This window comes from Alosa pseudoharengus, unplaced genomic scaffold, assembly GCF_046254945.1.
Source record: "Alosa pseudoharengus isolate Yale_2024_CS ecotype anadromous, Long Island Sound unplaced genomic scaffold, YU_APseudo_1.1 YU_APseudo_1.1_scf_5, whole genome shotgun sequence".
NCBI classification, from domain to species: Eukaryota; Metazoa; Chordata; class Actinopteri; order Clupeiformes; family Clupeidae; genus Alosa; species Alosa pseudoharengus.
In genome coordinates, this window is record NW_027468837.1 from 719315 (window position 1) to 733926 (window position 14612).

Consider the following 14612-nt stretch of genomic DNA (forward strand, 5'->3'; position numbering starts at 1 on the left):
CGTTTGCAGCCATCTTGAATTTAGTCACGATAAGTCGAATCCATGCATTTCCACTGAATTATTTTTTGACATAATATATACACTACTCTTTTTAACTATTTATTTTAATTTTCAATTTTAACAGTTTTTCTATTGTTTTTACATTTTTCTATCATTTTTCGTTTTTATTTGCTGGACCTCTCTTCCTGGCTGTTGTAACAAGTAAATTTCCCCGGTGTGGCATTAAATTATGTCTTATCTGGAGATTTTATGTAAAATCAGCTGACATCAGCATTTGTTGAACCCCCAAAACAACTCCTCCAGCACACTTTTTCTAAAGCTCCCTGTAACAAAAGACCCTCTGAAGAAAATCAGCTCCTGTCAAGAGCAGTTATGTTAGGTTTTGTAGATATTATGGCTATTCATGTGATTATCTTTATATGACAGTCTTGCCATTTTTCAATTTTGAAACAAAGAAAATGACAAAAACATACTATTTTCACTGAGAACAAATCTATGTGGGAGTATAGCACTGAGCTGGGTTCCTCTGAAAAATTACACCTTTTATTCTGGAAGATGAAAAAACACATTAATCCACCACATTCCACTTATGTACTTGTGTGTATCAGTTAATATAAATATTCATGCACAGTACCTCTGTAGTTATGTGAGTGTGTTGTGAAAAGGAAGGTGATCTGATACATGTTGATATTTTTGCTTTCATGAAAAATATTTATTTTAAATCAGAGTGAAATATGACAAATTGTATCAAGCTTGTCTAGGCATCCACTGTTTCTATTGAAAGACAAAAAGTCAAATATACTATCACCCTTAAGACCTCATTTGTAGAGCAACCATTAGAATGATTTAGGTGTATTTAGTCAAAAAATCAAAGTCGTGTGAAATGGAATTTGGTTGACACAACAGTTTTGCTGTTACATATCACTGTATCTATGGATGTTATGGTAGTCTGGCTAATACTCTACTCTGTATCAGAACTTTGACCTGTACATATGTGCCCAACAGGCGAGCCTCCAGCTTGCTGACCAATCACCGCAAGCATCCAGCAAGGGACACGTCATTCACACATGCTGGCGCAATTATTGTATCATCTTTTATGTGGGTCAAAGCTCAACTACCCGCTCAGACCCCCTTCAATTCATTGAGTCAATGTACTATCAAGTATTTTCATTCTCTAAAGAACAGGGTGCTCAGTAGAATGATTAACTGCATCATCTACGTAGTTTCTCACAGCTTAATTATTTACATTTGTATCAAGCATGGATGTATGTGCATGGGTTTGTGCAAATAAGCAAAAAAGCTGTGTTCTTTCTTCACATATTACCTCATAAATGCACGTCATTTTCTACTCCTCCTCCATTGTCCAAAGTATAAAATCTGTGACTCTGAACATCATGATGACATTCTACAAGCAAACTCCAAGCAACAAAAACACTACCTCAACCTCCAACGACCTCAACCTTCAACACAGGCTCTGGCAGTAAGTTTTCTCCCCATCACGTCAATTGATTTAATTTCTCACAGTTGTGTAATTTGGTACACAATTCACTATGTTTTGATATTGCATACTTGTTTTTTTTATTATCACCCTGCTATGTTGAATTGTACCTTACCTGCAACTAGAATTTAGACTTATGGCGTAGGCTATACTTATATTTCTAGAATATTTTGATATCTTATATCTTCACACCATCATATAGCTTTCTCATGACAACTGCTACAGTTAAATGTTGTTTTCTTGGTAATTGCATTAATATTCATGGTGTCGGGAACTTTAGAAATGAATATCAGTGAGATATTACACAGCCACCAGGGGATAAATAAAAAAGAAATGTCTTAAAATGCCATATTTTTCCTAGCTCCATCTCCCTTTTATCTTCACAGAGGCATTCTTGTCCAGTAATTGGAAGCAGTAAACCAGTAATCCATTAACATGCCACCTCAACTGCAGTCTCAGAGCCAGCCTGGACCTCGCATTGTGCAGGGAGACTTAGGAGCCCTGGCCCCAGCTGTAAGGGAGTTCATTGAGACCAGCATCGCACTGTGCCAGCCTGAGTCCTTGCATATTTGTGATGGCACGGTGGAAGAGAACTATGCTATTCTCACCCAGATGGAAGAGCAGGGCATGATCAAAAAGCTTCACAAGTATGATAACTGGTGAGTGGGCATTACTGTGTTAAAATAGCTGTTAGCATGATGGAATCAGTCTGACTAAAGTCTGAGGATAGTCATCCAAACCTATAGAAATTCAGTCTTAATGCAGCTTAATGCACGTTACATTTTATCACAACTGTATCTGGAACCTTAGCAGTCATTCATAAATGGGGGTTTCTTTAAAATGTTATGCTGGTTATGTTGTCAGCTGGCTCGTGCGAACAGATCCCCGGGATGTAGCACGTGTGGAGAGTAGGACAGTTATCGTCACACAGGAACAACGAAATGCTGTGCCTTGTCCTGTGGGTGGAGGAGTGTCTCAACTTGGTCGGTGGATGAGCCCCGAGGAGTTTGATAAAGCCAGCTCTCAAAGATTTCCTGGCTGCATGAAAGGTATTGTAGGCCTACTCTTCAGCTCATCTTAGAATTTCACAATAAAAGTGAATAGTAACACTTTAAATGAAACCTTTTTGTACCTAAATTTGTACCTTAAAATAATGTTTCCAAAATCGCTTTAGTGGTTCATCAACTCATAACAGGGTGAACGGCACTTCTGCATTCACTTTGCGACCCTCTATCGGCTATAACCGCACTATGCAAGTTTGCCAGATCGGGTAGCGGATCTGTAGTTCGATGGAATGAGACATAAGAAACTACAAATTTGACTTGCTTCTGATGTCGCAATACATCATACTTTCATAAAATCATGCAACATACTCTACCTTGTCTGTGGACATCGTTATTTCCAAAGCCGGTGCTGGATAAACAAATAGCGTGCGTGCGACAGAGGAAAAGTGCTTTGGTGTTGCTTTAAGACAACACTTGAAGAAAACGTGAAAATGTTTTTATCTGTTTGTTTGCTTGTTTGCTTTCTTTTTGGGTGTAGGTCGTACAATGTATGTGATACCATTCAGTATGGGCCCAGTGGGTTCTCCACTCTCAAAGATTGGAGTGGAACTGACAGACTCCCCTTATGTGGTGGCCAGTATGCGTGTGATGACTCGTATGGGGAAGGCTGTCCTGAATGAGCTTGGAAATGGAGAGTTTGTGCAATGCCTTCACTCCGTTGGCTGTCCCCTTCCACTCAAGAGTGAGTGTCTGTCACATGGCAGATTAGTCACTTCATTTTTACTAACTTTACTGACACTGCAATTACTTCATAAAATGTGCTATAAATCTCTATTACATCATTGATTATTGACATTAATAATATTGATAATAGTGTAAGTGTCCTTAGAATTTATTTTTATGTCTTTCAGAGTCCCTTGTAAATAACTGGCCCTGTAACCCTGACCTGACATTGATAGCTCACATCCCAGATCAAAGACAGATTGTATCATTTGGGAGTGGCTACGGAGGGAACTCACTCCTGGGGAAGAAGTGTTTTGCACTCCGCATTGCCTCACGCATTGCTAAGGAAGAGGGCTGGTTAGCTGAACACATGCTGGTCAGTGTCAACACACGTTAGCATAATACTCAATACCTAAAGACTCACCAATAAATAAAGAATCCCAAGCCAGACCTTGCGCCAGCCTAACTTATATGTGCATTGTTTATAGATCCTTGGTATCACAAACCCAGCTGGGCAAAAAAAGTACATGGCAGCAGCATTCCCAAGTGCCTGTGGTAAAACTAACTTGGCTATGCTGAATCCCACACTACCTGGTTGGAAGGTGGAGTGTGTGGGGGATGACATTGCCTGGATGAAATTTGATTCAGAAGGTGAGCAGATTGTACTGTATATTCATGCATTATGTGTGCTGTGACTGAAAATTGTTTATACATGCACTCAAGGAGTCAGAGAATCACTATATTTAATGAATTAACTTGATGTTAAGATGAATGAAATGTGTAGTACCTAGAAGATAAGCCAAGTAATTACCAGGATACTCACAAGCATTGCATGTGTTTGTTTTCCCTAAAGGAAACCTGCGAGCTATAAATCCAGAGAATGGTTTTTTTGGGGTTGCCCCAGGAACCTCTGGAAAGACCAATCCCAATGCCATGGCTACCATATGTAAGAACACCATTTTCACAAATGTAGCAGAGACAAGTGATGGGGGTGTGTACTGGGAGGGCATGGACCAGGTCCTAGATGAAGGAATATCTGTCACATCCTGGAAAAACAAACCCTGGACAGAGGAGGACAGTGAGTCATCTTTATCTATTTTCTCTCTTACTGGTATTCTCTCACTCTTTTACATAGTACTTTCCAAATGTCTTTCACACTATTTTGTAATGCCCATTTACACCTCCACCTCTACTATTCATTCTTAAAACACCCCCACATTGTCCTTTCTTTCAGTTCTTATTTATATGATTTCTCAGGTACAGTTGAGCCTAGTGCCCATCCAAACTCACGCTTCTGCACACCAGCAAAACAATGCCCTATCATTGACCCATTGTGGGAGTCCCCTGAGGGTGTTCCAATAGAGGCCATCATCTTTGGTGGAAGGAGACCTGAGGGTGAGCTTTTTTTATTGTACACCCAACCACATATACCCACACAGCCTCACACACAGGGGCAGATGTACCAACACGTTAGTGTCTATTTCAGATAGGGATGTCCCGATACCATTTTTTATCAAACCGATACGAGTATGAGTATTTACATTTGTGTACTTGCCGATACCGATATTTCTACCACAAAATAACTAGCATGAAATTGCAATGAATTTTCTTCTCTGCCCTGATTGTTACAATAAGCCTAAAATATAAATAACTAGATGTACCGCATAGCGGTACACAATATGACCGCCGCTCAGTCCTGTACATCCGTTCCGCGAAAATAAATCACACTTCAATTTGTCTCCATATTTTACTCCATCCCCCACTCTTGAAACTTTTGTGTATGCTTGTTTGGCATGCCTGAGTGTGTGTGTGTGTGGCTGCACAGAAAGTAGCCTACTGGTGCTGAAAAGGTGAATAGATTGTAGAATAGCCAAAGAAGATGTAGCATTGTTATAAAACCTTTAAAATCTCTAAACAATCACAAGTAGGGCAGTTCATCACAGTTCATCCATTGCAACTGGATTGATGAAAGGTCACTTACACCTGTAGGCTACATTGTATTTGGGAAAAGCAAAAGGTATCAGCATAATTTTATTTATTTATTTATTTATTTATTTATTTATTAACAAAAACATCTCTGTCAGTTTCATGCCGTTTTCAACAGCTATCAAAAACAAAGGTCATTTTTGGATGGATGGATTTTTTGTGAATGTTTCTTCTTCTACATAAGATTTTAGTCATCTTTAGTTCATGTAATACTTTATTGTCAATGCACAAATTCAACAGTAGTCTGAAACGTTATTGTTAATGCACAAATTAAGTAACAGTAGTCTGAAACGAAATGCTGTTTTACATCTAACCAGTGATGCAAATAACAGACATGTACAAATGGGCCTTGATGAAATGCGTCGCTAGACTGTTCATACACATTTTAACGGGCCAAAGTTGAAGAGCTGTTGTCCGTTATTGTTCGTGCAAATATAGGCTGATTCATGTTCCCTTGCATTGTGTAACTGAGGTCCATGGCTAGTCTGGCTTTCACCAGACCAAGCTCAATCTTTTAAGAAATCAAAAAATAAATAGCGGGCAGATCAGGCTGGGTTCACCCAGCCTAGTCCATAGGCACCCGATATTGTTTAATTTTCCGATTGAGATATCCACGCTCTGGCTATTCTAAATGCAAAAATGCATCAGGGAGTTATGACAAAACTGTAACTAACAAACTAGATCCTAATAGAAAGCTGTTAGCTTCCCTAAGCTACAGGTAGGCTTATAAGGTAGGCCTATTTACAACATAAATTGTCAATAGGCTATGCTGGCGACACAAATAAAATCTCCTTTGGAAACCAATGGCTTTATCAAGCAGAATTAAACTGCCATACCGTGGCGAAAAGTTGTAATAAAATTCACCATTGAGTCAAGGAAAGTGCGAATGAAGTAGGGAAATGGGACCCACTACACAGTAGCTTAAGGTGTGTTGCTAAAGCAGCCATAATGAAATGAAGGTGTCATTGTTTGGATACTTCACACACACGTGCTTTTTAATTTCACAGACTACAACTACCAAGCTGGAATCAAAGCACATCGATTCCCCTCTCACACCCTGCACGCACTTAAAACAAAATAAACAGGCGTCTCAGTCTCACGCATGTATAGGCAAAACTGTATCAGACCGGTGTAACGTTGGTAAATCTTCCATTGCACAGAATGATTTTTGTAGCACGTGCAACAAATGACAGTCGAAAGATACAATTACAGTGCTGCTATCAATTTGCTTGGTATAACCGCATTTATAGTTTTCTACAAATGCAATCAATCAAATTGGCCTCCATCACTCAACCAACGCTAACGGTAACATTACCTAGGTCCTTATTGATATTATAAGATTAACGTACCTGCAGTAAAAACCAAGCATGTCCGATAAACATCCTCAGATTTATTTCGGCTTCAAGAAGAAATTGGAATTACATTTCATGTGAACATCATCCTATCCTTATCAGACGGTCTCTGCGGTAAACTAGTCCTTGTAGGAAGCGTCCATTGTTTTTCCAACCCACTTTTAACTTCCAACAAAATTACGTCTCACTGCAACGATGTGCCATCTAATGGACAAACGACTACTTATCGCCAATACTGGAAATGCAGCCATGATGATGATGATGAATATTTATTTTGGCTTTCTTTTAATGCTACTAAATTTGTAATTATGTATCGGCCGTTCTAATACCGATAGTATGTGGGTGCCTGTGTGTGTGTGCATGTGTATATGTATATGTGTGCACCGCCATCTACAGGCTAATGAGTGTACAGTCACTAAATGTACACAAAACCTAATTTTTTTTAGACCCCCCCATGGATGAAATTCTACGAAACTTGGCATACCCCCAGAGAATGCCAGGTCAATCATACACATAAAATTTGGTGCAGTTCTGAACATCTTAACTGAAGATAGGGGCGATTAAAGCAGAATAATATTGCATTTTAATTTTTTACCAGGGGGGTGCAAATCACAAATGAGTGATTATGGGCCAGATTGATGTGGGCCCTTGAGACCAACATACCATAAAAGATTCTTCATCCTCAGTGCCACGGTTCAGGTAGTTATTTAGGAAAAACTGCTTTTTTTGCGGTTCGGGGGGCCCAGAACGGGGGGGGGAGTGGCCCCCGGGTATGAAACGGAATTTTTCCGTAAAAAAATAGTGGGGCTACATACCCACCAAATTTCATGTGCCCCGGTGGTTCGGTGTCCCGGGTATCGTTGACCAAAAATTCAGGAAGTAGATGACGGGGAAAAAAAAATAAACTTTGACAATCCCTATATGACCGCTTTGCTAGCTTCGCTAGCGGTGGTCATAATAATGAGTATCAAATAAAATGTATAATAGCAGGCTATTTCAAACAAAAATAAACAAACAATTCTGTTTAAAAGAAGCCTCCACACTGGCACTGTGTCCATATCTAAACACATTATTGGACTATTTGCACTGTCTCTCTCAGTAAAATCTGATAGGGCAACAAAACATGATCCCATGTGACTATGTAGTTCTAGAGACCTTTGTAAAATTGGTGTGGCTCCTTTAAGAATTTAGAGCGAGCGGCCACCTAGCGAGAGAGGCAAAGAGAGAAGATGCTTCTGCAGTCTACTGATTGCTGCCCAAACAGAGTTAGCGAACAAGACTTATGCGTTGTCTTAAACTTTTAGCCATTGAATAAAGCGGTGATTTTTCGCACACTATGTCTTGCATCTGCCTGTTGCTCAAGACTTCAGCTACAGTAGAAGTGAATTGGGCGCTGAGTCTGACTTTGGTCTTGGAGCATATAATGATAACTAACGGGACAATCTGGACTGAAATAAAGGCAGGGAAGGTAACATTTCTCAGTATAAATGACCAAAATGTATGATAACAAAACACATTTATCTACAGAAACAGAAACCCCATGGAGTTTGTTTTGTATGCTAGGCTACTTATCCCCAACTAGCGCGAAGTACAGAGCTACACTACACCAGCGACGCACAACAACAACTAGGCTACACCAGAGCCCGTCTACGGAGAGCCTCCCCACTCCCTATTAATCCTATACCGAATTTGGCTGCAGTTCACCAGAGTTCACCTAGATGGCGATCGTGGGCGAGTCCAAAATACATGGAGTCCTATGGAGCTACATGGCTAAATTTATTGTTTTCACCTAGCCTGGCTAACGTCATACCCTCATCTCAAATGAGACGGGGTCTGGGAACTAGGCATTCATTTTCTCGTATTTGAAACGTGGTTTACGAATGCCCAGAGCCGTTTATTGGGCGCTACGAATGTCTATCAAATGCGTCTGTACGTGGCTCATAACGGCTACGGTGTTATGTCATCGTCTTACTGCCCTCCCTCCGTTCTGTGATTGGTCCCCTAACTGAGGCGAAAATTTGCTCCATGGTATCCAGGCTGCCTAGCAGCATGAATTAAATTGCGCACGCAAGGCAGCATGGGAAAACCCCGGCTAGTTTTCACCTATTTAACGACTGAAACCCTCAGATTTTATTTTCTTTTTCGCAAAATGGATATGGATTATCAATCAAAAGTAAAATAATCTGGGAGTCATGTCCTTTCGTTTTCTTACAGGTTTGGTCGTTGTTGCACGCTAGCATTGTGCTAATTAATGACGTCATTGACACGTTTGAAAGGCTTTTTAGAACAATTAAGTGACTTTAAAAAATATAATACTCAACCAAGTGTATTTTCTTTGCCTCCCCTTTCGAATACAATATTCAAATTACTTGAAAAAAAATTATATTCCGAGAAAAGTGGATTTTGAGGGGTACAGCTCCATAGACCTCCATTCATTCTGGACTCGCCTGCGAGCGCCCTCATGTGGAACCACAGAAGGAACTGCAACTAGTTCAGAAACAGAAGTTCTCCCCTTATCAGACATTCTCTGATCTCATTCTCAAGATGTAGGGTCTGGGAACTTACCATTGGCACTGCTCAATCCTAGGGATGCACGATATATCGGTGGCCGATATATTATTGGCCGATAAGTGAAAAAATGAAAATATTATTATCGGTCCGATAACAGAATTCTGGCCGATAATTTGCGCCGATATTTTTTAGTCCTAATTTAGGCCTACGTAAGGTCCGTCTGGCTACACTGAGCTACTTGAGCTTGGTTGGCTATACTTTTTCCTCAATATAATGTCAGCGGTGTGAATGTATTTCACCACTCTAACAAAATCTGTGGATATGCGTTCATTTGGGAATCTGTGCATCTCAAAATCCTCTCGTGAATGATCCGCCATTTAACCTTACCAGAGCGGAGCTCAGCCCTATCTAGAGTCGTGGGACGAGTACATAAGTAGGCCTAGTTCTAAGTTGTGTTTTAGTATTATATTTGCATTACTTTAGCTTGGGTTTTGTATTATTACCTAGAAATATACTAACCATTCCTGCTTCAGTTCCAGACAGGTCATCATAATAAGTTATTAAAACCTTCGGGGCTAACCCCTTTCATTTCTGCTGCAGCAGGTTGTGCGCAACAGAGTAGACGGACATAAGATACAGTCTGAGGAGTTGCAGCTTTATTCAGTTACCCGCAGTTGAAACTAAACCTAAGTTTCCCTCACAAACTCTGATTTGGTCGCTGTACTGTAGCTTATTCCCAGCTGAGCCGTTTATGAGTGTTTAGTCCTAAATGAAAACGATTCATACTCTCTAGCCACTCACTCGCAATTCACTGACGTCAGGTTCACTTAAAGGAGCCACACATACTGTAGGGCTAGGCTACTGTTATGTTGACTGCTGTACTATTTAGGACTATTATGAGTTCTGTCCATCATTTGGTGGTAGGTAAAATTACTGCAATAAAATTATGCTTATTAAATGCTTTCCCCAAATCACTTTTCACAATTTTTTTTCAAGAGTAATATTATCCGTTATCGTATCGGTATCGGCCACAACAAACCAATAAATATCGGTTATCGTTATCGGCCCTAAAATTCCATATCGGTGCATCTCTACTCAATCCGAAGGGCGGGATAAACGGTTGTCTTTCAAATTTCCTCTGCACGCAATAGGATAGGCTACAACTCATAGTCCCAAACATTTTCCCACCAGCGGAGCTAGTTGGCTAGTTGATCAAACTTTTGCCAATTTAAAAAAAGCAACAGCATCCATCTTCTTTGTTTTCAAGTAGCAGGAAATTCACGCGGGAACCATCACCGACTCTATACACGATGTTATTAGCCTGATAGAAGTTTAATTTTTCCAGCTTGCAAGCCAACGGAGAGTTGCTAGACTACCCTGGCTGCAAATTACATTTGCTGCCGCTAGGGTGCGTCTAGATTTCTAGGCTAATAGTTTAGGTGAGCTATAGTTAAAACAGAAAACCATAAGTGCGAGGGTATTAGCTGCATAGATTCAATGCAAATACATGAATCTAGCTTGTTGTATGTTCTTCAAGTGCAAGACTGAAATAAGTGTGTAGGCTTCATGAAAGCGTAGCGGCAAACTGTCTGGGGTAATCCAGATCCACACCACTATTTAGACTACCAGTTTTTCTTTTTCGTACCATGTCAAAAGCTTGTTTGATTGTTAATGTCTGTCTGTTCATGCCATCCACCCACTTATAGATGCCTGCTATGCTATCAAATTTGTTATAACTACACAAATACTTTGAGTATGTTGAGTATGTAAGTGGAGTAGAACTTCCCTGCATTATATCTCTGTTAGTTGATATCTTATTATATTATATTGTACTATTATGTTATTATATTATTTATATATATTTATTGACTATTTAATTATGCCTGTGATTGAATGATGCCGTTCAGTTGGGGGCACCACAAATTATGGTCAAAAGGCGGTGATGAGGGCTGTTTACCTGATAAAGTGAATGCTTAGTAAATTCCATGTGATGTGGTATGGCACAGTGTGTGCTTTCAGTGCATTGACGGAAATCGCTGTTTGTGTTGCCTAACTACATCTACCCCACAGTTTCTAGTCACTCAGTGCCCAACCATTGTTTACTTCTGCAGGTGTACCACTTGTATATGAAGCATTTAACTGGCAGCACGGTGTCTTTGTGGGTACTGCAATGAGATCTGAGGCTACAGCTGCAGCTGAGCACAGAGGTGAGCCATTCTTCTCAACACATCCTAATTACATACACACTATGTAGATGTGGTGAAAAGATAAATGTTGAAACAAACATACACATATCCTCTCTGATGTAGTTATGCTTACCTATCACCAGGAAAGGTGATCATGCATGACCCCTTTGCCATGCGACCCTTTTTTGGTTACAACTTTGGCGATTACTTGGCCCACTGGCTGAGCATGGCTCAGCACCCAGATGTTAAGCTGCCCAAGATCTTTCATGTGAATTGGTTCAGAAAGAGCCCAAGTGGAGGTTTCCTTTGGCCAGGCTTTGGTGAAAATGTCCGCGTACTGGAATGGATGTTCCGCCGGCTCAGTGGAGAATCTGGGGCAATACCTTCTGCTGTAGGCTATCTCCCTGCACCTGGCTCTCTCAACCTGTCTGGCTTAAATGAACAATTGGATCTTGATGAGCTGTTCCATCTCTCCAGAGAGTTTTGGGAGAGGGAAGTTCTGGACATCAGATCTTATTTAGACAAAGAGGTGAATGATGACCTACCAAATGAGATAAAGATTGAGCTGGAACAACTGGCAAAAAGGGTACAAAGGTTGTGAGAGTAGTGAAAGAGACATCCTAGTATTGCTAATTCCCGAGTATCTTAAATGCCTTTAGAAATCATTTAATTTAGTATTTTAGTTATTTTTTGGGACCAAATTGAGCACTTGATCTGTGAAAGTGTTTGGATTCACCATATGCTAATTTTAAATAAGGCTAATCTTCTAACGTCTCTGTCCATCATGTTATTTGTTAATCTGAGATGTTTATTACATAAAAAGGTTCTCATGAAATGTGAAATTTTATGAAAGATTATTTAATGACATAACTTATTCCTACTTTTGCAAGCTTGACATGTTATTTGCATAGTGATTGTATTATTGTTAGTTATAGTACTGTTGTAATACTGTCTAAGGTGCTTTGTATCACTTAACAAGAAAATTCAAATTTTTGTACATGGTTGTTTCATAACTGTTTTTCAATGTCAGAAAGTGAGAGATCTTAATAAATATGACAATCTCAATTTAGAAGTGTTATTGACATTACTTTCAGTATGTATGTTTCAGAAAAGCCATAATATCAGAATTTTTACTTTGGATGGATGGATGTTCTGTTGACCTTTGCGACCCTTACGTAAATTAACCGTGGTTTTACTATGACACAATAACCATGGTTTTTCAGTTTCATGTTTTTTAGGGTAACCATGACTATAGTTTTTTGTAACCATGATAACCATGGTTTATCACTACAGTTGATAACTAAGCACCATGCCCGGCAAATGGATGCTGCTGGAAAAATTGGGCGCTCTGGGAGCACCTTGTCCGTGCTGAGCCCTTAGAATCGACCTAACTCCCTACTCCCAGCAGCACCCTTGCTGCCCTGTGTGAGGATCGAACTCACAACGTCCAAATTAGAAGACTGATCTACTGCACTAACATGGCTTCCGCTGCTGATGTCAGTACGGAGACCTCATGGTTTATGACTATTGTTTTATCATGGTTTCACTGCAGTTAACCCTTATAAGGTGTTCAGGTGTGTGTGACCCGTTTTCAATGTTCATTCAGAAGTTATCAGGAAGGGTTAAGTCAGGGAATAGTCAAAAGGTCAGTCTGGGTCAGTCTTACAGTCCTACCACAGTGGTGTGAAGGGAAATGAAAAGGTGAAGGGAAGTTCAGATTCGGGGTTCTGGGAGGCTCGCCATCAATTCATCTTTCTTTTATCCACTATAAAAAAAACCTGACCGAAGCCAGCATTCAATGCAGTTCAGGCAATTCAGAAAGTTTGCAGTTCAGTTTGCAGTTTTGTCTTCTGGATGTCTTCAATCCATTCAATTTAGTCCTGTAAATCGTTTTCCCTCCGGTCAGGTTTATGTTCTCGTTCAGGTTTCTTTTCTTCTTTGTTTATAAGTTCTTATCGATAGATTATTCTCATTGGTTCGTGTTAGTTTGTGTTGGTTCGTGTCTTTCGTTTGATTTCATTTAAACGTTTTTCTGCGGTTGCTGTGGAGACGCAGGGGTAGCGCTCTCATTGGCCAGCTGGCTTTTAGAGGTTAACCCTTAATGCACTGGGCTACACTAGTCTCAACTGGACTATTGCAACGCTCTATACGCTGGCATTGACCATTCCCAACGCCGCTGCCTGCAGTTGGTTCAGAATTCAGCTGCCCAACTCCTCACCTGTACTAAAAAGCGAGAACATATCACCCCGGTCCTCGCTTCGCTCCACTGGCTCCCCATACGCTACCGCATTGATTATAAACTGCTACTGACTGTCTCCAAATCCCTCCATGGTCTGGCCCCCACGTACCTATCTGATCTTCTCCACCACCACATCCCCTCCAGAGCACTACGGTCAGCTGACCAATTGCTGTTGGAAGTGTCCAGTCTAAAACCCAAGTGGGACGTGGGACTTATCCTGCCTCCAACTAAGTGCACTGGAATGAATGTCGAAGTGAAACCTCCTACTGGCGAACTCGGGGGAGCTCGATCTACCCCAACCTTATACATACAGTTAAGAACAAAATGATTCATACCCCTGGCAAATATTGATTCAATGTTGATTTTCTCTTTATCGATATGTTTGTTCTGACTGAAAATGACACGTCAAAAGGTTGTAAGACAATGTGGTAGAAACATGGGATCAAAACATAAGCTTTTCATCTTTTTTTAACATTTTTTTTATGAAAAATGGTATGTCCAAAATTATTCATACCCTTTTTAAATAATCAATGGAAACATCTTTATTTGCATTCACAGCTCTCAAAATGGTTCTTTACCTACCAAGCCTCTCCATGTCTCCACAATGATTCTAGACTGCACCTTTTTAACAGCAATCTGGGTTTTGAGTCAAGAGCGATTATTTGCCACCCCTCTGGCCTTGTGCTCACTTTTTTTGACGGATTGAGGTCTGGACTATGGCTGGGCCACTCTAAAATGTTGGTATGGTTCTCGGTTAACCATTTCTTGCCTTGTTTAGCTGTATGTTTTGAATCATTGTGTGGTTTAATGATCCAATGCTGCTATGAAGTGTTTTGGCTGGGGTGTGTTGATATTGAACCCATTGAGAATACAGTAGCCTTCACTTTATGTCTATTAATGGACTGTTACACCTACCCTTTACTTATGCCAAACCCATTTCTGTTCTTTAAATATCAGAAAGAAAACGTACTGTTGATGGCACTGAACTTGCACTTGGAAATGTTTATGGAACTTTTCTGTGAACTGTGAATTACATTAAGACTCATGCCAAACCAATTTTGCCTGTGCTCTCAAAAACATTTATACAAATCGGTCAGCTTCAGTCAGAAGGTT

General features: G+C 40.2%; 1 protein-coding gene across 1 annotated transcript; it reads left to right on the forward strand.

Annotated features, from left to right (window-relative positions):
- Positions 1-1933: 1933 nt before the first annotated feature.
- pck1 (phosphoenolpyruvate carboxykinase 1 (soluble)) lies at positions 1934-12134 on the forward strand. The gene is made up of 9 exons (XM_076268484.1): positions 1934-2157; positions 2363-2547; positions 3041-3244; positions 3414-3601; positions 3714-3876; positions 4079-4303; positions 4483-4620; positions 11186-11281; positions 11404-12134. The coding sequence occupies exons 1-9, from the start codon at positions 1934-1936 to the stop codon at positions 11859-11861; spliced, it is 1881 nt and encodes a 626-aa protein (XP_076124599.1). The 3' UTR covers positions 11862-12134.
- Positions 12135-14612: the final 2478 nt, after the last annotated feature.